Source organism: Apteryx rowi, unplaced genomic scaffold, assembly GCF_003343035.1.
Source record: "Apteryx rowi isolate R43461 unplaced genomic scaffold, aptRow1 scaffold_299, whole genome shotgun sequence".
In the NCBI taxonomy this organism is placed as follows: Eukaryota; Metazoa; Chordata; class Aves; order Apterygiformes; family Apterygidae; genus Apteryx; species Apteryx rowi.
In genome coordinates this window covers 697,188-718,157 of record NW_020449407.1, presented here as the reverse complement: position 1 = coordinate 718,157, position 20,970 = coordinate 697,188, and the positions used below count along the sequence as shown (strand labels likewise).

Below are 20,970 nucleotides of genomic sequence, written 5' to 3'. Positions count from 1 at the left end.
TTCAGGGCATGTGCCTATGTTATCATGCCATATGTATCTACAGGCAGTCAAACTGCAGCAACATCAGTAGGATAAGCTGAGTACTTGTTCTCCAGAAGTCCTGCAAGGATGGAAAAATCTAATACATGGGTTGCAGAGACTTCTTAAGAGCCACCCACACTACATATACAGGTTGCATGAAATGGCAACAATCACCTCAGTCAGTTGGACAACCATTTTTTAACCTACAACAGGCCATTTTGTTTATATTTGCTGAAGAACCAAATTATGTCATTGACCGAAACTGTCATCCAGCATAACAACATTCTTCAAGCAAGCAGCTAACATTTAATTTAGTACAGCTTAAACAAACATAAAAGATTGTACAACGGACAACTTTAAAAGAACTGCCCCCCTCCCCAAAAGCAAAGGTTGATACCCTAGTCAGGGTACCAAGCCCTCTCCAAGATGAAAGAAAAAACCCTCATTACTTTAAGACTTATTGAAGGGATAGAAAGTGCATTCTATTTCTTTGATGGAACATGCAGCTGGCAAAGCAGGAAAACAACAGCAACTAAAAGGAAAATATATAGAATAGGTTTTTAACATCCCCAGTGTATGGTATTTTTATTAACTGAAAGATGCAACAGCTTTTGCCAGTTGTTAAACAGTAGGAAAAAAAAAAAAAAGCCTTTTCTCTGTCAACTGCTGAAGTGCTCATTTTTCAACAAACTACTACACAATTGCGGGGGGAAGAAAATATTTCTGAGGCATATCATCATACTGTTAATTTAAGTTAAAAATTGAACAAATATAAATGACATACTTGCACTGACAATGTGAGGAAGGCACAAGGTGAAATAATTAAATTATATACAAATACCTAAATATTAATTATGAGAAAAATTCAAAATACTTTCTTGAAATGACATCAGATAGTGCATGTTCAAGATGAAGACTTCACAAAGAAAAAAAAAAAGCACATAACACGTCACGTCAGAAATAAACTGAATCCCAGTCCATATATGCAATAAATATCCCTTTTAATAAAAAGAAGTTCTATCTTCAGTACAGCACAYAGAGTGACAGAGAGTGGTCCAGTCCTCAAGACATTAAACAGTTTCCCTTCAAATACAGCAACTGGGAGCTCAGCAGCAAGAGAGCTGGCTCTATTCTACAGATGGCACATGCAGATTTCTGCATCCCAGATGGCACTAGAAGAAAGTTACATGATTGGATAGCCTAGGTAGCTCTTCTTTTATGCTATTCATCTGCATCATTTTTAGAAAGGTATTGTCATAGGCAGAAACGTAAAAAAAATCCTTCTTTCTGTATGTTTATAGGCAGAGTTTCTGAAGGTTAGTCCCTTTTCCATTTCTGAAGATTGCACCTAAACAGCTGTATTGCCTGCAAGTCATCCCCACGCCTGAGTTTTGCAATAATGCAGTACAAGCTTGCCATCACTTCCAAAACACTGCAAGAGGGGAGGAAAAAAAAAAAGTTAGATTATTCATGGGCTAGCACATACATGAAGTAAAACAAAACCAAACTAGATAGATGCGTCATGAAATAGTGCTAGTCATAAGAAAGTTTATCATAATTGGAGGCATGATAACATACTGCACATGAAGGATTGCTTTTCCAGAGATTGTATGAAATAATGTCACTTTAAATCATATTAATACAGATCCATGAACATCAACTATATTACACTAAATCCAAGGTACTACCAGCATAGCTAGGCACAATAGCATATTTAAAGTGACAGAATTATATTGACAGATTCTGTTAAGTACATTTAGAAAGGATATTCAAAATAAAAATCACCTCATAGAGGGTCCCAACTTCCTGGTCTGGGGATGGAGCAAAAGACTGATTCACATATATAAACTGCAAGGAAAGAAAACAGAAGATGAAGATCTCCCTGTAAGGCATATAGAAGAAACATTCTTCAGCCAGGGGTGGGTAAATTTATCCTCTGTTCCCCATTTATTTTGTAATCTTTAAAATCCGCATCAAACTACCATTGGTTAGTATTTTCACTTTGGTGCAGCGGGGCAACATGACTTCCAGGAGTCATGTCTAACTGGCCAAAGGAAGTGTGCCCACTGCTGCCTTCTGCAAGCTCACCCTTAGTCTCTCATATGGCAGTGTGAAGTTAACTCAATAGTTTAGTTCTTGCTCTTATTTTGGGTATCCAACTCATTCCCACTATTGTAAGTTTGCTCAATTAGAAGAACATTCACAGAAACTACAATTATTTCGTTCTTTTTTGAAGTCATCCTTCACACTTCCTGCTCCAAGTATATACACATACATAGTAGCTATTAAACAGCATCAAAAAGAGAGCCTTGGGATCCACAGCACAAGAGGGCCATGTGTGGTAGGATATCAATACACTATTTTCAAAGAAAGTCATAAAATTCCTAGGGCTTTGTTCCTGAAGTTAGCCTTAAGGTGAAACCACACTGGAAGACTCTGTGCTGCTACCTTTTTTGCTCAGTCAATGAGGTTGCAGTTAACTTGAGAATATCCACCAGCAAGGGAAAAAAATCTGAACTCTTCTTTGAGATGTTAATCCCTGGGTCCTTGGGGGTGGACGGGAGGAGGGAGAAAAACAACAAAAACCCTTCTACTGATCACTAGGTGAAATAGATTGTTAGCAAAGCTGTTTACACATGTAGATTTAAATAGCCACCAGACCAAGGAGAGTGATTTTATCTGATACTTTAGCTATGCAGTTGCATATTTTAACAAATCTAGCTTTAACTTTATCTTAAATGAAAACTTTGAAGTATATGGATTTTAAGAGTTTACTACTAACTGCAAAATTAATGCAATTGTATTTGTATATCTGTTCCAGCTATTTCAGCTTTTATTTTACCAGAAGGGCACCAGGACTTCTTAGGAGGAATGAACTCAATATCAGCACTGGGTTTGCTAAAAAGCAAATATTTCCAAACTACCCATTTTAAAAGAGAAAAAAAAATCTGTTCTATGACAGTAGTCTTAAACTGTTTGGGGGAAAAGAAAAAAAAGAAGTGAAGGAAACAGCCACCAGTATTCAGAAAGGCAATCCCAAACACTTTAGAGCCTTGAACACTTTCTCCATATACCTGACTTTTAGAGCTGTACTGCAATATGAACCTTTCACTGAAATGCACTGCTGCACAAGAGGCACACAGCTCCATCCTGCATGACAGCATCAGACGAGAAAAAATGAAGACAGAGTAAAAAAATACAGAGGCTCAAACTACAGTCAGATCATGTCCACATGGTATTGCTTCTGGCAGCTATGGCTCATCTCAGCATTATACCGTGGGACATCCTTTGAAGAGTTTTACTGCTGCCCTTACACCAAGTTTCCTGCTAGGAGCCACGGTCTAGACTCAGTCTCCCTGTAAAGCCATTACTCCAGCAACTTGAATCCACTGCCAAGTGCAAACCCCTCTTCTGCACCAGCTCCCCTGCTGCCCCTGCGATACCCAGGAGCGCCCAGGCAAGCGGAGGCAAGTGGGGTGAAGAGGGGCTGCTGCCCCTGGCCCGGCCCGGCCCCCCCGTACCAGCTGCTCGGAGGCCATCAGCTTGAGGAACTTCTTGATGAAGTCGACGAGGCCCTGGATGGTGCGGGTGCGCTCCACCGCCCACTTCTTGGTCTTCATGATGGGGGTGTCCCCCACCGCCTTCAGCAGCACGTCGACTGCGGAGGCAGCGGGCGTTAGCGGCGCCGCGCGAGGCCCGCCCCCGCCCCCCTCATTGGTCGGAACCACGCGCTCCCACCGCCCATTGGCCAGTGCGCCTGCCCATCACAGCAGCAGCACCGCCCCCCCACCTTGCTCAATAACGATTTCTACCCCCATTACTTTTCTTTTTAGTGTCGCCGGCGGGTTCTTCGGTGCCCGGCGAGACAGCTGAGAGGGGGGCGGGGTCGGCAGCCCCTGCCGCGCCTCCGCCCTCCTGGGTGTCCTCCCCGCCCTTCCTTCGCCCCTCGCTCTCAGGCGAGACACGCGGCGACTCCCCAGCTTCCGCCATACTGCTCCCGGCAAGACGCCGGCGGAAGTGACGAAAGACGCCGCATTAACGAGCTCGCTTTGCAAGGCATTTTGTCCCTCGAGGGCCGCCGCCGCCCGCCCGGCCGCTAGGTGACGCGGCGGCGGGTCACGTGCAGCGAGAGCCGCTCCGCCGCTAACGGCTACGGCTGAGGGCGACGTGGGCGCGCGAGCTGCCGCCGCCGCCGCCCTGCGGGAGGAGGGGAGGGCAGGGCGGAGCACAGCGCAGCCAGCCCGGCCGCCGCGGCCCCACCATGATTAAAGCCATCCTCATCTTCAACAACCACGGCAAGCCGCGGCTCTCCAAGTTCTACCAGCGCTATGTACGGGCGGCGCCGGGCACCGGGGCGGGCCGGGCCGCCGCGGGGCTCCCCGGGGGGGCTCGGGGCTGGGGCGGCCCCCGCGGCGCGGGGCGGCTCCGGGGTGTGCCCGGCGGGTCGCGGGCCTCTGGGGGCTGCCGGCTCGGGCGGCGCAGTTGGGAACGTGGCCGCGTCCCGCAGAACCGGGAGCGGGCGGCGCTGCTCCTGCCTGCTGCTGCTTCCCCGCGCCTCGCCTTAATTAGTAACTGAGGGGCCCAGCTGGCACAACCTGTAAACGGGGACAGCTCGGCCCTCTGCTGGGGGCAGGCCGCCTCCAGGTCTCACCCCGGCTGCTTTGCCGGGTGTTGCTGTCTGCTGTTTTGTGCTTAAAGACAGTTACGTGGGCTTAGAGAAGGGAAAAAATAGAAGGCGCTGGGATTCTTTGAGAGGCGATTTCGGTGACAAAATGAGACCGTAAAGAAAGCTGTTTTCCCATCAAATGTTATTTTTCCTGGAAACTATGTTTTAGTAGTTCTGAAGGTAATAGAAGGCAGCCTCCGTCAAGGGCAAATTAGGTTCTCCAATCTTATTTGTGGGATCACTACTACAAACTCAGTACTGCTTTTTAGGCTAACTTTCTGCATCCCTGATGTAGTGCTACATGTCTCCACACTGTGGCGGCGGTGTTAGAGTTGGGAAGATGAGAATACAATTTTATAGGACCTTTAAAAGTAATTGGTCAATAAGYAGAAGCTTTTCCTTTTAAAACTTTCAGAAAGCAAAAATAATTCTGACACAAGGAAATGTAATGGATTGAAAAAATATATTCTTTTACGGGGAGGAAATAACTTTCAGAGCAGCTCAGAAAATGGAGTGTAAACACTTGGTCTAAAGGAAAAGAAAGTGTAGCCACAGGGAGTTAAGAAACAAACTGAAAACAGTTGATTTAATTCAAGAATCAGAGGCTTTAAGATAATGTTTTAATTGTGTACTGCATTTCCTAACAAGCAGACAAAATTCTGCATGGGCTGACCTTGGACATAAAACACAAGAAAACATATGATGATTCTCAGAAAACATATGATGCTTCTCAGAGTTAAATAAACAAAATTATTCTTTTTCAGTAATGCTGTTACTTACTCTTATTTGTAGCTAGTTATTTACAATTCTGGCCATTACAAAAAGTCATATTTAACTTTATTGGAAGGGGTATATCTTACTTTGTACACATCTGAGCAGAAACAAGGACTGTGAGAGTTCAGGTTGCACCATCAGGCATTTTAATAAAGGAGTGTAACTGATACAGGTCATTGCCATGGGTGACTGAATTTCATCCTGTGTCATAGGAGGGACAATATTGAGAAATTCTAACACATGTTTTTAAACCAGTTTTCTTCTTTCTCCTGAATTGGGTTACCATGCTGATATCTTTCATTTACCATTTCAAATTCAAAAATCCAAATAAAGCAGTCTCACTTACCTATGTTGATAAGCAATCATTCCTCTTGTGTGCATCCCCACTCCTTTCATGATGACTTTGACTGCAGAGTTGCAGTAAATTACTAAAAAAGTCTTTTTCTTTTCTTTTTTTCCTGTCAGTCTGAAGGTAACAGTTAATTGGTAGGATAGGTAGATGAAAGACATTGGTATGTAAAACCGGAATTAATGTGAAGTAGTTCACTTCCATTCTCAGTTTCCATTGTAATTTCACTTTTTGTGTCTTTTGTTAATGTTGTTAAATGCACTGTCTTGGGTGCGGAAAGGAGAGAAGTGAATGGTGGGAGAAAATCAAATTCTTCTTGTGAGCTACAGTCTACTCCAGTTACTTTAATCATTGGAATTAGAAGAAATCTTCAGTGCATGCAGTATGCTAATATGCTTGTATAAAAGAAGCACTTTGCAGATTTGAAAATTTACATAATATGCTAAACTAAAAATTAGGTCAATATTCTTGTCCAGAGTTAGCAGTCTGTGGTTTGCAAACAAACTATTTTTGCATTGTGCTAACTTAAGTGATTTTTCTAAATCTTTGTGGTGTATATAAACAGGTGTAACTGTTGTCTTAATTATCTTTTTGTGTGTGGCTTCAATAACATAGGATTATTTATGGAGTTTTTGAAACTTATGTGCACTTTGATATCAATTGAACCAGTATTAGAGGGAAATCTCCATTTCTTTTTACAAGTGGAAGTGTCTCTCCTTTTTGAGAGATTAATTTGAGTCAGATCTGTGAAAGATGCATTTGTTTCCTTGGTGACAACAAAACCGATAGAACATGCGTGTGTGGTGGGGTTTTTTTGTTTGCTTTTTGTTTGCTTTTTGTTTGCTTTTTGTTTGCTTTTTGTTTGCTTTTTGTTTGCTTTTTGTTTGCGGTTGGTGGGTTGGGTTGGTGGGTTGGGTTGGTGGGTTTGTTTTTTGGGTTTTTGTTTTTTGTTTTTTTGGGGGGTTGGGGGGTTGTTTTTTGTTTTTTGGGGGGTTTTGGGTTTTTTGGTTTTTGTGTGTTTTTTGTGTTTTTTTTTTTTTTTTTTTTTTTTTTTTTTTTTGCCTGATACAGAAGATTGGAAGTGTTGCTCCTGGATAAGATTAAGTTAATAATTCTTTGCAGTTAAGTAGAGTAATAATAATTCTCAGCCATTAAATGGGAAGATGTACGTGCCGTGGTTTTATATTGTAAAATATAGACCAGTGGCCTAACTTCAAAGTTCAGAACAAGTTTGTGAGTAACTTTGAAAGTAAAGGCAGATTCTGTGAATACAGAAGTTATGCTTTAATTACTGAGAAGTATGTATCTCAGTTTCTTAAGGGAAGAAGATGCATGTTATCTCYTTCCTGATGTCAGAAAACATGGGGGAAGAAGGTGAAGTTACTGCACTAGAGCAAGGCAGGCATAATTTAGGGAACACAGGCTATAAAAGCAAAGGAACCCGGTATTGCTTGATCTGTGCTTCATGGAACAATTTACTTCTGCTGATGTTTTTCGTAAATGTCTTTGTGTGTTCTAGAGCTTGTTTGTAAAATAACACATGAATTTGAGGGGAATAAATATGAACCAGGCTGATGCCAGGCTTTGTTTCATTAGCAGTCACGCAAGGGACTGCACTGTTTTGGCTGAAGTCACTTTTAAGATACATGCACCACCTCAGCAAAGAATGTTTGTTCATGTAATGGTTTAAAATGCTGAGTTATACTCTCGGATGGTTGGGGGAGTAACTCTTATGTTTGGTGACTTCGGGGCTCTGTGCTATAAAATAAACACAGGATCTGAAGAGTTGCATGTAATTTTTTTTGGCTGCTGAAGTGGACTATAGACTTGTTGAAAATGAGCCTGCCCTTCTAGAAGGGTAGGAAAAACATGCGAATGTGTGCGGTGGTAGAAGGACAGTTACAGTGGGAACTTAGGAAGGGACCAGTGAATTCAGACTTTAGAAGTGATGTGATCAGTAAAAGACTGTTGGAAGGTAAGTTAGTGGCTTAACAGAAGGTGCTGCTCATGATACCATTGTAGTGTGACCTGTTTCAGAAAGAGTGATGTTTTGTGGGTTTGAGGTGTTTTTTTGTTCGTTTGTTTGTTTTTCCCCACAAGCTGTGAGGCTGTGTTTTCGCCCTGGTAGTGGCTGAAATGAATTTCAAAGTGTGTCTGTAAACATTCAGCCTACAGTGGAGATATAAAAACGTCTGAATACTTCAGAATATTTCATATTTACTTGAAGGAATTATTTCTAAGTCTTTGTGTTTGTTTAAGCTTCTTAAAAAGAGTCACTTTTTTCACAGGTTTTTCACAGTAATTTAGTACTCTGCTAGTTCAATTTAACTTGCAAAAATGTCTCTTTTTACCAGAGGTGTTGAAATGACATAAAAATAATGTGCAGCTTGTCGCTTAGCAGACTTAAGGCATCAAAATTTGATAGTTTGAGGATGCTCATATACTTTGCATTGTATTTATTAGTGGTCTGTGCTGTGCATTGCTAATTAATTCATTTTAGATTCACATCAAAAAATGTTTTCTTTTGCAGAGTGAAGATACACAGCAACAAATTATCAGAGAAACTTTCCATTTAGTATCGAAACGTGATGAAAATGTTTGTAATTTCCTAGAAGGAGGCTTGTAAGTACAAAGTTCAAAATAAATGTCCAATATTTTTCATCTAGCAAAGATTATCACTACTGCTTGTGGCATAACTGTTTTTGCAGTTGTAATGTAAGCATCATGTCACTTGAAATATTTTAATGCACCAGTAACAATGTTATATCAGCACTAAGTATACATATTCTTTACTACTGAAATGTATGTAAATGTAACTGAGTTAAGCAATAAAACTTCTTTTTTCTACTGCTGTAATTGAGTTAGTGGCTATAGAAGTATTTCAGACACAAGGTGGGGAAGAAACAGGCAGATGATACCTAACCAACTTCCTTATAGTCTGGCTTAAGATTTCTGGCCTTATTCTAAGAGGTATTGGCAGCTGTCCTATCCACTGAGAAAGCTTGAATATTTTGTAGCTGGTGTTTAGATCTGAGCTCCTAAAATTTGAGTGGACAGTCTCCAGTAACAATTTTCCCTACCTTTATGTCAAAGTTCAAGCTTGCTGTATGAACTAGGAAAAAGATATCTTTAAAACTGCACTAGTTAGCATATTTTAATCAAGACTTTTTTACTAGTATAGATAGACCAAGCTGAGTTTTAAATGTTAGCTGTTAGTAGTCAATCCCAAGGTTCCTTGTTTAACACTTTCTGAACCTGATTTGTTCTTCTTGTATTTTGAGCAAAGGTCCCCTTAAAATTATTGGCTAAAATGTCTCAGGGCCAGATGTTTTAGATACATGCTTAGGCTAATGCTTTTTGCATGATTTTTCTTCTGAAGTATAGATTATAAAGGTTAGTTGTTGGTTGTTGTTGTGTGTTTGTTTTTTGTTTTTTGTTTTTTGTTTTTTTTAAGAAGGCACACCCAAAATATACTTTCATGGATCATGTCTCCTTTTTTTTGTTTGTGTGGCCTTGCTTTAATTAAATGAAATTCTGAAATAGAGGAGTATTTTATTTTGGGTCATGAAGGCTAAATAGTTACGAAAAACCGCCTTCTAGGAAAAGGGGCCATAGTTGATGGAGCAAACTTATGATATTCTGTATAAACACAGAACACTTAACATACTGTCATAATCTCTATTAATGGAAATTTCTAATGGCTGAAAGCTAATGTGTTAATGCCTGAATTTACTGTATGCAGAGTCATGGTTAAACATAGACCTGTACCATGTCAGCTATGATGTCTTTTTCCTGATCAAGATGAACCCTAATTATTTATTATTTTTACTAAAATCCTTCTCTTTCAAGTGCTCAGCTGTAGATTTTGATTCTGTGATTCTGTTTTTGGAGGTAGTTACAAGCTGGAAACATGCTGGATTGAATTCTGAAAGTGAAAGACAAGCCATTCGTGGCTTTCAAAAAATCATAGCTATGCAGCAAAAAAAACCCAAGAGGAAGAGGATACAAGTCCAGCTTYCCTCCTGCTGCCTGTTTTCTAGAGTTGCCATTTCAATATATTTTTTTTGGTTTTTTTTCTCAGGGCAGGGATTGTTTTATGGTTTGCCCAAAGTCCTCAACAGTAACTGTATGCTAACTTTGTGTACTGAAGCATATGGATGAATTGGGTAAATATGCACAAAAGAGGAAACTTTACATGTAATTTCTTTCCAATTCTAAATTTGTGATTTTTTTTTTTGCCTGATATTACTTAAATGTAATTTCTGCTGTTTAGGAACAAAGTTCTGTTTTGTTTTCTCCCTCAAGCATGAATTAATGCAAGGCGAAGTGCTTAAGCAAAAGTATCCTGGAAGATTTGTTACTCCTTGCACTCCCCCCCCCCACTCCCCCTGCCTCTACACACTTCCTGTGATAAAGACAAAAAATACAGGGATGCTTTATTATTCACAGGGCTTGCGATCCAGTTCTGGTACAGTGTTAAGGGAGAATTATGAGCTTCATAGTTGTGTAGCTCTAGGCTACAAATTATTTTCACTTCTATTTGAGCAGCACTCATACCACTGACAGCAAATGTTAATGATCTAAAGAACATCTCACAGATATATGTATCTCCTTGGGGAAGGCTACAGCAGAAGAGTGAACGTACATATCTGCTTAGAGATCTCTTTTTGTTCACTAACTTGATGTTCAGTGAGCAATAGAAGAAATTAAATTTTTGTGCACTTTAACATTGCATCATAAGCAATTGGTTGGAGTACAGTTGTCTTGTACTATCAAATATTATATAGCACAACAATGTTACACATTCTTGGTTATGATGCACACCATAAACCCAATTTAAGGCTTTTTTCTTTAATCCAAATACCAGTCTGCATTATATTTTTCTTCTCTGAGAAGGGCAGGGAATGATGCTTAGGCATATGCTCTATTCTTAGTAATGCAGATTAATGTCTGTACAGTGCCCACTAGTGTGTCATGGAATTACATCTAGTAACCATTTTTGGATGAACAGTAGCTTGCGTGATCTCTTTGAATTGATTGTAATACAAAGGTGCATATGTCAGCATAGTTAATATTCATATGGATAACAGTAACTGTGCTTGTGTGGTAAATGTAACTTGGGCTCTCTTGATGATTTGTTGTTYTTCTTCCATTTTAATTATATCACAAAATAAAAGCTGTTGTGTAGTTGGATTTGGGAAAGCTTCAGCCATTAACAATAGGCCTCCTATTAACTGAAGAAACTTTGGGGGTTTGCCCAGCTTATCCTGAGATGCTGACTAAGCTTTCTTCTTTTCTTTCCCATTTAGATTAATAGGTGGATCCGACAACAAACTAATTTACCGACACTATGCCACCTTGTATTTTGTCTTCTGTGTGGATTCTTCAGAAAGTGAACTTGGCATTTTAGACCTAATACAAGTAAGTGTTTTGTTTTCTTTTAAGTGGAATTCTACTTCTATGTACCTTAGAATTCCGATATTTAACATTGACCTTTTTCTGAAAGTGAAGGTGATTTTTATACTATGAATACACCCGAAGTGCAGAGTATTACTTTTAGATATTTTGCAGTTTTCTGGATGTTCCTTGAAAAAGTTGTTTCCCAAGTTGTTGATAAAGTAAGAAAACAGTTCATATGAAAGCTACTGAGCATTCATCAGCCATTTTTTTGCTGCAGCTTTGCAAGGCCTTGTTTTGGCTCCAGAAATGTTCAGTTCAACATGGTGCAGTTCAGACTTCAATCAAGACAAGTTTAGATTAAGAACTTTGATACATAAAGCTGCCACTCTGTAGTAAGTGTGTGTGTGTGTGTGTGTACGTATTTATATGTGTGTATGTTATCAGATTAAAACATCCAGTTCCTCTTTGGCTAAAACTTACCAAAATATCCTTGTGGTTTAAGAGCTTATAGTCAGTTATGCTTTAGCAAATGATTGTAAATACTATTCAACTACTTTCTGTTGAGGCATGTATGACTTAAGCTGGTAAATATGTCTGTACCAGTTCAGCAAGGAAAATTGTGTCAGGTAATATGCTTTTATTGTCAAGAGAACTCTTGACTACACTAGTGGTTTTTCAACTTTAAACTTGTATGTGAACAATTTCACTAAAGTTTGTTAGTGTAGTCAGGTGTGGTGAAAAATTTTCCCCCACAGCCCCTGCCCAAAATGATGTATGTCATTACATCAAAACATGTCTCTATCTCATTCACTTATAGCTAAGTGTTTTAAAACTTGATTCAATAGTAATAAATTGTTTGAACTACATTCGCATTGCATACATGTATTTGGAATATTATAACCTTTAAAAGCTTGCACATCAAGAAAATTGATTTATTACATGACTAAAATCTGTGGTGTCTTGAGGCATGGGCCTCTATCTATTGATTATTTCACTGCAAAAAGCACCGTGAGCCTCAAAGGCTTCACAATTCCCTGCAGACCTTTCACCAAGAACAGCTTCTCAGAGTGACCTATTAGTGTTGAGAACAGCTCTTCAGTGTTTAGTGCTGTTCTGGACAGTGGATCCAAATTATCTTTCCAAGTGGGTGTGTGGGTAGCAGAGACAGAAATTGTTTTTCTGGATTCTTATTTCATCCTTGCCCATAGACACATTCTGCAATATCTGAACAGCATAAGTATCTTTCTTTCTTAATAAAAACGCTTGTAAGGTTCTATTTGTTGTTGGTTTTAATTAATTGGATGGGAGGTAGGTCAGCATCTGTACCATGCTTGGTAGGTTTTACAGTCTTTTGGATTCGGTGTAAATTATGTGATTAGCTGTAGCTATTTCAGACTCTTCCCATTTGTCAATGGAGTGTAATGTTAAAACACATGGAAATAAAATACACAGAAAATTCTAAGTAGCTGTAGACTGGCATGAGGAAAAATTGAATGAAATTTCCAGTGGTACCTAACTACCCTAAAGCACGTAAATGCTTACATCAACTTAAACATTTTTTAAGATTTTTAACCCATTGCTGTACTTTCAAGGTGCATTGTCTCAGCAAGTAGCTAAGTCAGTGAGATCACTGTCTTCCTGAGGAAGCTGTGGATAATCTTGCAAGTTGCTGTTGTTCATTAAGGTGTGTAGGGAAAAATACAGTTCAGTTCATTTTGAAAGGTGGATTTCTCAGTTCTTAATGATAAATCATCCTGACCAGAGATGCTTTTATGCTAATTGAAATAAGAGAAGGAGAGGCAAGTGTCTGGGAAACCTCTTTTGGTAGAAGAATACCCAACTAGTTCTAAGCAAAGGCTTTTAGTTTAGACCGGGGTTGAGTGGAAGGTAAAGGGCAGGATGAAAACTAGAATGGAAAGAGCGCTTTGTTTGGCGTTTTAACCTTGAAAGTGTTAGCCTTGAAAGCTAACACACTTTTGTTTTGATCAGCCAGAGAGAACAACTTCTACAGTCTTTCCATTATGCTGTAATCTAGGCCTGCTCTGTGGAATGTGAATGCTAGTTTTTTAAATTTATTGAAAGAAAGCTGCAATATCAGGTGCCAAGGCTTGTTGTTTTACAGCATACTGTGTAAGCGTGGGAAAATGCAGTGGCTGCTCCAAGGATTTCCCCATTAAAAAGGCCATGAAAGTGCTGCAGCTGATCTCGGATGCTTGCGATGATATGCAAGGGATAACTTAGCACAGGTCCTGTCAAAGCAGAAGAGAAATCAGGCTTGTGTATGGAGAACAAGCTGTATTATAAGATTGTTATGTTTTAAACTAGTTGGAGGTTTCAAGTAGTGCTTGAACAGTAAAAAGCAGTGAAGGGAGGATCTTCTATGGGCAGACTGAATTAATTCTCTCTTGATGTTTACCACTGCTATTTAGCCTAGAAAGGAGGGTGAGATCTTCTTGACCTGAGTCATGCCTGACTCTTTTATGCTTCATCTTTTGCACCTGCTCTTATTAGTATTTGACAGTAGTTGATAGCATCTAGCATCAGATGCATTTAATTGATTAGGTATCTGCTTTTTCAGTTAGCTTGTTATCTTCCCAATCTGAATGTGTTTTATTCTTTTGTCTTAGTATTTGCCTAATTAAAAAATAGGCTCTTCATGGTAAAGATGACGTCTTAGGTTTTTTGACATATTACTGAGTACAGTGAGCTCCTGCATTCTGTTGTTGTGTGTGTATCAAATAATAATTTGATATTTTGATTCTTATGGTTTACTCTCCAGTGTATATCTGGCTTTATTAAGGTTTATTTGCTATGAAAGGAAGGGKTTTTTTTGTTTTTTGTCCCCCCCCTCCCCCCTTTCTTGCATGGAGGTGTGCATGAGCTTTGTTTTCTTCAAATTGTGAAAGACTACAATATCAAAAACTAAGCACAAGGGGGAGCTAGAAATTCACTTTCATTTCATAATTATTTAGTGAAAGTGAATTTACTCTTGCATCTTTATTTTCCTGGTCTTGGTTTGAGACAGTTTATTTTCATTTTAATTCTTTTATTTCTTTTTTTTTCTTTTGCACTAGAATTTGTTTCTGTTGTTACTTTTTTTTCCTTTTAGAAGTTCTTTGAAAGTCAGCAATCTCTCAGATCGTGATTTTGTGATTCATGTAAAGTCTGGTGGTTTGTCTTGTCTGATAACATCACAAAGTACTCTTGAGCTGGTGGGTTACTTCCCCCCCCCCCCCMAAACAATTGGTGTATTTTCTCTTCTGGTTATTTTGATCTGCAAGTCTGACACATCTGAAGTAAGTACTGAAGTACTTAAAGTCTGTATCTGCTCATTATAACAAGCTGTGCTAAAGCAATTTATATGACTCCCAAACAAAACTGTAACGGAAGCGAAGTGGCTCTAATTTTATGTACAACATTGATTATTCTGAGGTGTCTTAAAACAGAACAAGGAATGTTAGTGTAAAAAATAGTTTGCCATGTAGAGTAGTGCTTTTAAAGACCGCTAATTCATAATAGGTCTGTATTGTATCAGTGTTGCCATTAGTCTGGACAAATTCTCCATCATGAATGGAAGATTGAGGAAGTTTCAAAGGTTTCCATTAGAAATCTTTAGTTGGTGAAAACRCTACCCAAAGAATGCTTAGTGCCCGTAGATTTCCCTTACGTTACAAAAATGTTTAGTGTGTGTTGATGGTCCTGCATTGCAGGCAGAGATCTGGGAGTTGTAGGCTGTGCGCTGTTCTCACTATGTAACAAGTAAAGGTTTAAAAAGTCACCATTGTAGCTATGAATCAAGTGTTGTTTATGAGATAAGTCCTACTTGCTGGAAGAAGATCACAAAAGTTAACATACTGTTGATACGTGGACACACATACTGCTTCTAAATACACATCTCTTTAGGGGCCTTTTGGCCTTTTGTAAGGGTGTGTGTGGGTTTTTTTTTTTTTTTTTTTTTGGTATGTAACGTTGTTTTTCAAGTTACTACATGAATGTCAAAGAATATATAGATCTGTGTGCAAACTTAGTAATATTTATGAGGAATATTTTCTCTTCAACTGTTAACTTGTATATTTGAAGCCTTTAGGTAGAGGTTACCTTTATCCTGCATTTTCAATTTTCTTCCTGCAGCTAATGTCAAACAGCACTGTCCTTGTATCCACATTCTGCTAAGGTACAAGGAAAATGAGAGAGCATCTCTGGTCAGTAGTGTTGCTGCACATAATTGTGAACTGTGTAGTTTGTGCTGCTTAAGATAATTTATTTACTTGCTTGCCTCCCTTGTTTATAAAGACTCTTATTGTCACAGCAATTAACTACTACTTGAAGAAAAAGGTCTGCTTTGTTTAGCTTCAGTAAAATTTAACAGAAACCCCTCAATTTAGTTTGTTAATTGTTGTCAGTGACCCTCTCTTGAGTCTGCTTATGAAAATGCTCAGTGTTCTTAGTTTAAATTATGCATTGATATTAAAGAATAATCCTTATTTGAAATGCACTGAAAATCAGTTGATGTAATTTGACTTTAAAATGGCAATTATTAATAGTGGTAATTAGCAGCAACAGAATGTGATGAATAAAATACCTTTTGAAAATCATGCTATATCTGTGCTAGCCATCAGCCCTATTCATCATATTGTTAAATATCTCAGTGATATGGTTCCTTGCAAACTGGACGCTGGAATTTATCATATGATTTACCAAATACTGCATATCATTCTTTTTGTACTGTTTTCTCCAAAACAAAGTCCTCTCTAGTTTCTAGAATAGCTGATTCACCACTTAGAATTTGTAGAGTACCTTGGACAATTTTTAAATGTGTGTGAACAGACTGGGTTGCTAAAGAATAAAGGCACAGATTTGATTTCATATTCATAGATTAATAATGAATATAGTAACTCTGTAGGAACTGTTGGAATGCAAGTATAGACATCTTTTCAGTATCTGGCTTAACTGCAGGCTCTAGTTATTGGACTAAAACTGTGTACCAAGGAATGTGTTACAGAGGTACCAGGGCAGTGTAACACACAGCCCATATCCGGCAGAGATCGTCAGTGGCTGGACTGTAGCAGTTGCTTGGATTTTTCTGCTTTGTGAACTTTTATATTCTAGATTCAAGGAAGGGTTATTTACCTGGGTGCACACTGCTGGACCTATCTGAGTCTATGTGGTGGCATGCCTTGAAAGGATCAGCAGGTGTGATACTAAGCTACTTTTTCCATGGTCCCTCCTGAATTGGGCAGGTCTAAACTAAGTGAAAGCTGCTGTACTGCTCCCTGAACTGTTCCCAGAAGCAGTGATGCTGACAAACCCTACCAGCCTGCATGGAGCCATTCTGGATGTCTCTGCGTGGCAAAGTTAACTGTAGTCTGGTTAACAGAGATGCCTGCAAAGTAGTAATTGGTTTTAAAAAAAAAAAAAGTTTTTGCTTAGTAATTGGGTTCTAATGAAATGAGAAGGAAAGCTTTGAATCACAGCTGTGAAAATTGTAGCACAGTTATGTTACTGTTTTTCCAAGATGCAACTTATTTTTTTTACATTTTATGTCTTTTAACAGAGTTATAACATAAAATGACTTGTGCATACAATTTCTCCCTCTCCAACTGACTACAAGTAACATTATTGACATAATAATGTTAACCACATAATTTCTGTGGGTGCTTTTAATGTCTTAAAATCTACATGGTGTTTATTTTCCATATTTGCTTTTGTTGAACATCGCACATAATGGAACAATTGAGTTTGTTAAAGCTTGACCTTGGCTTTTTTCCCCCTCTACAGGTATTCGTGGAAACACTAGACAAATGTTTTGAAAATGTCTGTGAACTGGATTTAATTTTCCATGTAGACAAGGTACTGTGATGAACTCCTGTATTATTTCTTGTGAAGTAAAATGTCTGGTTCAACTGATGCTCAACTGATCCTACTTTTATTGTCAGTGAAATTTGGACAGTTTTTATCAACATATTAATTTCAAAACTTGAAAACTATGCTTGAATATGTCTTTTGAAAGAAAAATAAAATAATGTGCTTAGGAGTTTTGTGCAGTTTTATTGCATAAATAATTATAAAATTGGAGACACCTGAATATTATTTTATTTTTCAGAGTAGGGCTTGATTTTAAGAAATAATTTGTTCTATTTTGTTTATGTTTAGGTGTTGCATTACTCAGAATTGGAATTTTTGCAGGGGTTTTCCAGTTAAATCTGGCAGTTGCCTTTCATATGCCATGATTGTGTAACTTGGATGCTGTGTGGAGCTTTCTCTTCTAAATCTCAAACTGGCATTGTCTTTTTTCAAACATTAAATACAGTCTTGTTTGAATGTTCCCAGCTTTCTGGAATAAGGGCCTTATAACTAGTTCAGAGAAAAGCTATTACTATTGTAATCTTTTGTTTAGAAGGACATTGCCACCTCTTGCTATAAGTAATACTTGAATGATAAGAATTGAAAATACAGCAATAATATTTTCGTTCCTTCAGCCACCTTTTGCGCCTGCATTTTGTCAGTTTCTGCACAGTCACTTTTCCCCATCTGTAAACCTCTTTTTGCATCAACAGGAGAAGACATGAAAGGAAAATGAGACAAATATCACTAAAAGTGGACTAAAAATAGTAACAAATTTACTATGTGAAATTAATACTTTGAAACTGACTAAACTTGCATCAAACTCAAGAAGTTCTTAAGGAAGAAACACTTGTACCTTGAGCAGACACTGAAATGCCAGTGACCTTGAGTAGGTGTTTGAACTGATACCATGTTCATGAAAGGTCATTAGGATTTTCAGCCAAGCAAACACTCCTTTGACTGTTTTCAAAACCACTGATTAAAGTTCAAAAGAATTTATAAAATGACCTTCTGAGCTTAGAAAACCCAAATCTTGCAGGTCTTGTGCAGCAAGGAGTTTGATCTTTATCCTTAGCTGCAGAATACATCTGTGGCTGCTACGCAGTCAAAGCTTTTGCTCTGTGGCATGTTTCACTCAATGGCATATCTTAACAGAGGTAATTTTTTACACTTTATGTTTGATGAGGGATGTGTTTCTCCTGTAGATAACTTGGGGTGCTCCGGAAAGTAAATTTCTCAAAGAAAAGTAGTTAAGTTATTAACTGCTAAAATTACTAATGACGAGACRATATTTTCTTAAATTTTGGCTTCCCTTTGACAAATGGTTTTCAACAAGTATTTCAGCTAATTTAGTAAAGACATGACATGAGAATCCCGTTATATGTTCGGGCTAGAATTTTCAAACTCTGAACAACATGCAAATTCTACATTCCTAATTAGATATTTTAGCAAAAGTATCCCATTTCCAAAATGAAAGATCAGTATAACCTTGAGCTCAAAAGTTTTTGAAAATGGCATTAATCAGTGCAATGATTTTACTTGAATATGAATCTGCAAGAGAATACAGCATGGAAAGCTGAACATTTGTTGTAATGCAGGGCTACTGCCAAAAATTAGTGTTGTGCAGTTATGACTAATCTGCTGTCATTTCCATTCTGTTATTTTTTTCTGCATAATCGATTGGTAAGACTTGCTTCATACTATGAGTTAGGAACAAAACCCTCTGTTTTGGTACAGTTTAAGTTTTACTATTCTTGTAAATCTCTAGAAAAACAGGAAGATGTGTATGTGAGAGAATGGAATTACAGCTGAGATTTCTCTCTTTAAATTGCTGCTAAAGTCACCTTGCCAAGAAGCAGAATGTATTGAGTTTTCTGTATTAGCACATGATAACTTACTTTCATCAGATGTTTGTGGCCTAGATTGTTGATAGATCTCAACTGTGCAGTAGGGAAAAATAGTGATTGCTGCTGGGTCTTTGGTATAGACAGTCTTAGTTATAGTGTGTGCTTATTAATTAACTGCAGGAACTGTTTGGGGTGAAACAATTCAGATGCTTGTGTTTTGAATGGTCTGGAGTTGAGAAAAGAAAGAATTAACTAATCTCTATGTATGACAGTCTCTATGTATGATCTGTCTTCAGCGCTTGATGGAGATGCGGAAGGTGACTATCTTCCTATCTCATTCTTAGAACTGTCTAAAAAAACAAAACAAGACCCAAGAACCCATTTATTTTTAAAAACGATTAGCATCAAAAAGACTTAAAAGACTTAAACTATGCAAACTCAGCAGTTTAACTGTTGTTTATTTGGAAGAACATTGTGGCATTTCTACAAGGAAAAATTTATCTTCATTGGGCAGCCATCCATATACAGGACCCAGCAAAGGCTCATCGTGACCTGGAGCCAAGATAGATGCTCATTCAGGAAGAATATTGGTATACTGCTAGAAATTAAGTTGGCAAATGGAATATTGGAGGAAATGAGATAGCGTTTGTTATCTAACGTAGCAGATGAGGACTTGGGGGCGGGGGGAGTAATTCATGCAGGAGGGAATTAGGCAGCTGCTTCCCTCCCCCCCCCCGCCCCCCCCCCAAAATAAGCTTTATTAAACAAGGACTTGCTATAACTGGAGTACAACTTTCTCCCAAAGAGAAGGCTTATTTCAGTCCTGTCCTGATTCCCACACTGAGTCCAGCAGTGTAATGCTTCCTGATGGAAAAGACTTAATAGAAGGCTATCATAAGCATCTTTTACAAATAAAATACTGAAATCCATTCAGTTAGGGATGTAAGGAAATACTTTTATTTTTCTACAAGTTTTTGGCACCACTTGAAGTATCCCTGGGAGTATCCCAAAAATTTATTCTCTGACTAGAACAGTGAACCATCCAGAATCAGACTGCAAAGTTCTGAAGACAAGAAAATACATCTGCCAGATTTTCCAGGGAGAGCTCTTGGTGCATTCCTCCTCAACATTTGTTAATGCACGTATTCATGTTTTTAGACAGAGAATGGAATAGAAGTAAGAAGCACTCTTGATTTTGTAAAAGTACCTCAAAATTATTATTGCAAAATGGCAATTTCAGATTTTAAAAAGTTGATGTTCTCAGCAGCCTGATCTCTTTTAGAATATAAATGTAAAATATGTATTCTGTGTGCCATCAGTCTTTCAGTTAAACAGGTATATTACGCTTCACTGCCACTTAATGCTTTTTATTTCAAAAACTTTTCTGTTTCTTTAGGAAAATACATAGTGAAGTACTTGATTAGAAAAAAAATAGAGAAAATGACATATATTCAGTAATATAAAATATACTTGCAGTGAAAAAGAGGAAAAAAATGGTTAATGTTAAAAATGTTAATCTTGCCACTGCTCATGTAGCAAACTTTTGCTATTATTGATTTATTTTAAAGTATATTTAAGGGAAAGGAATAAATGTGTTACAATATTTACATAATATTTTTGGTCATAATCATTATTTCCTTTCATGCTAGCTTAACAACTCAAAATGTTTTTTATTCTATTATTTAGAAAAGCATTCCTTTAGAAGAGAAATGCAAGATTTCATTAAGCCACTGTCAATCCATGGTTTATACACGTTTTAAAATACTGCATGCTAGAACTGCCTACTATATTCTGCATAGTGAAAGTAGGAAAAAATACAGAGAATGTTAGCAAACATGATCAAAGGTACAGAACAGCTTGCAGGAAAGAAGAGGTTAAATAATCAAGATTTTGGAGGCAGAGAAGGAAGAAATATGATAGAAGTGTTGAAGGACCTGAAGAAGATGAAGAACAATACCTGTGTTTTATGAGAAACAAGAATAGTGGGATATCAGATAGAATTTGCAAGAAGTAAGCTTGAAACAAAGAAAAAGGTGTACTTTTCGTGACTCATAATTAGATTATGGAAC

The 20,970-nt window shown here is 38.2% G+C and overlaps 2 protein-coding genes across 5 annotated transcripts in view; one reads left to right on the top strand and one right to left on the bottom strand.

Annotated features, from left to right (window-relative positions):
• Positions 1-1,005: 1,005 nt before the first annotated feature.
• ATG12 (autophagy related 12) lies at positions 1,006-4,040 on the bottom strand. The gene is made up of 4 exons (XM_026069474.1): positions 3,843-4,040; positions 3,543-3,679; positions 1,807-1,869; positions 1,006-1,453 (listed from the first exon to the last, which is right to left on the bottom strand). Exons 1-4 carry the CDS (start codon positions 4,009-4,011, stop codon positions 1,394-1,396), a joined length of 429 nt encoding a protein of 142 aa, XP_025925259.1. The 5' UTR covers positions 4,012-4,040; the 3' UTR covers positions 1,006-1,393.
• An 89-nt stretch (positions 4,041-4,129) lies between these two features.
• Positions 4,130-20,970, top strand: part of AP3S1 (adaptor related protein complex 3 subunit sigma 1) — a 34,913-nt gene continuing 18,072 nt past the window's right edge. For all 4 annotated transcript variants that reach the window (XR_003254136.1, XM_026069472.1, XM_026069471.1 and 1 more), the window contains exons 1-4: positions 4,130-4,351; positions 8,341-8,432; positions 11,120-11,231; positions 16,989-17,060. Coding sequence is in view for 3 of the 4 variants with exons in the window: in XM_026069472.1 (XP_025925257.1) it covers positions 4,283-4,351; positions 8,341-8,432; positions 11,120-11,231; positions 16,989-17,060 (345 nt within the window). In the remaining variant the exon portion in view is untranslated. The remainder of the gene's footprint in view (positions 4,352-8,340; positions 8,433-11,119; positions 11,232-16,988; positions 17,061-20,970) is intronic.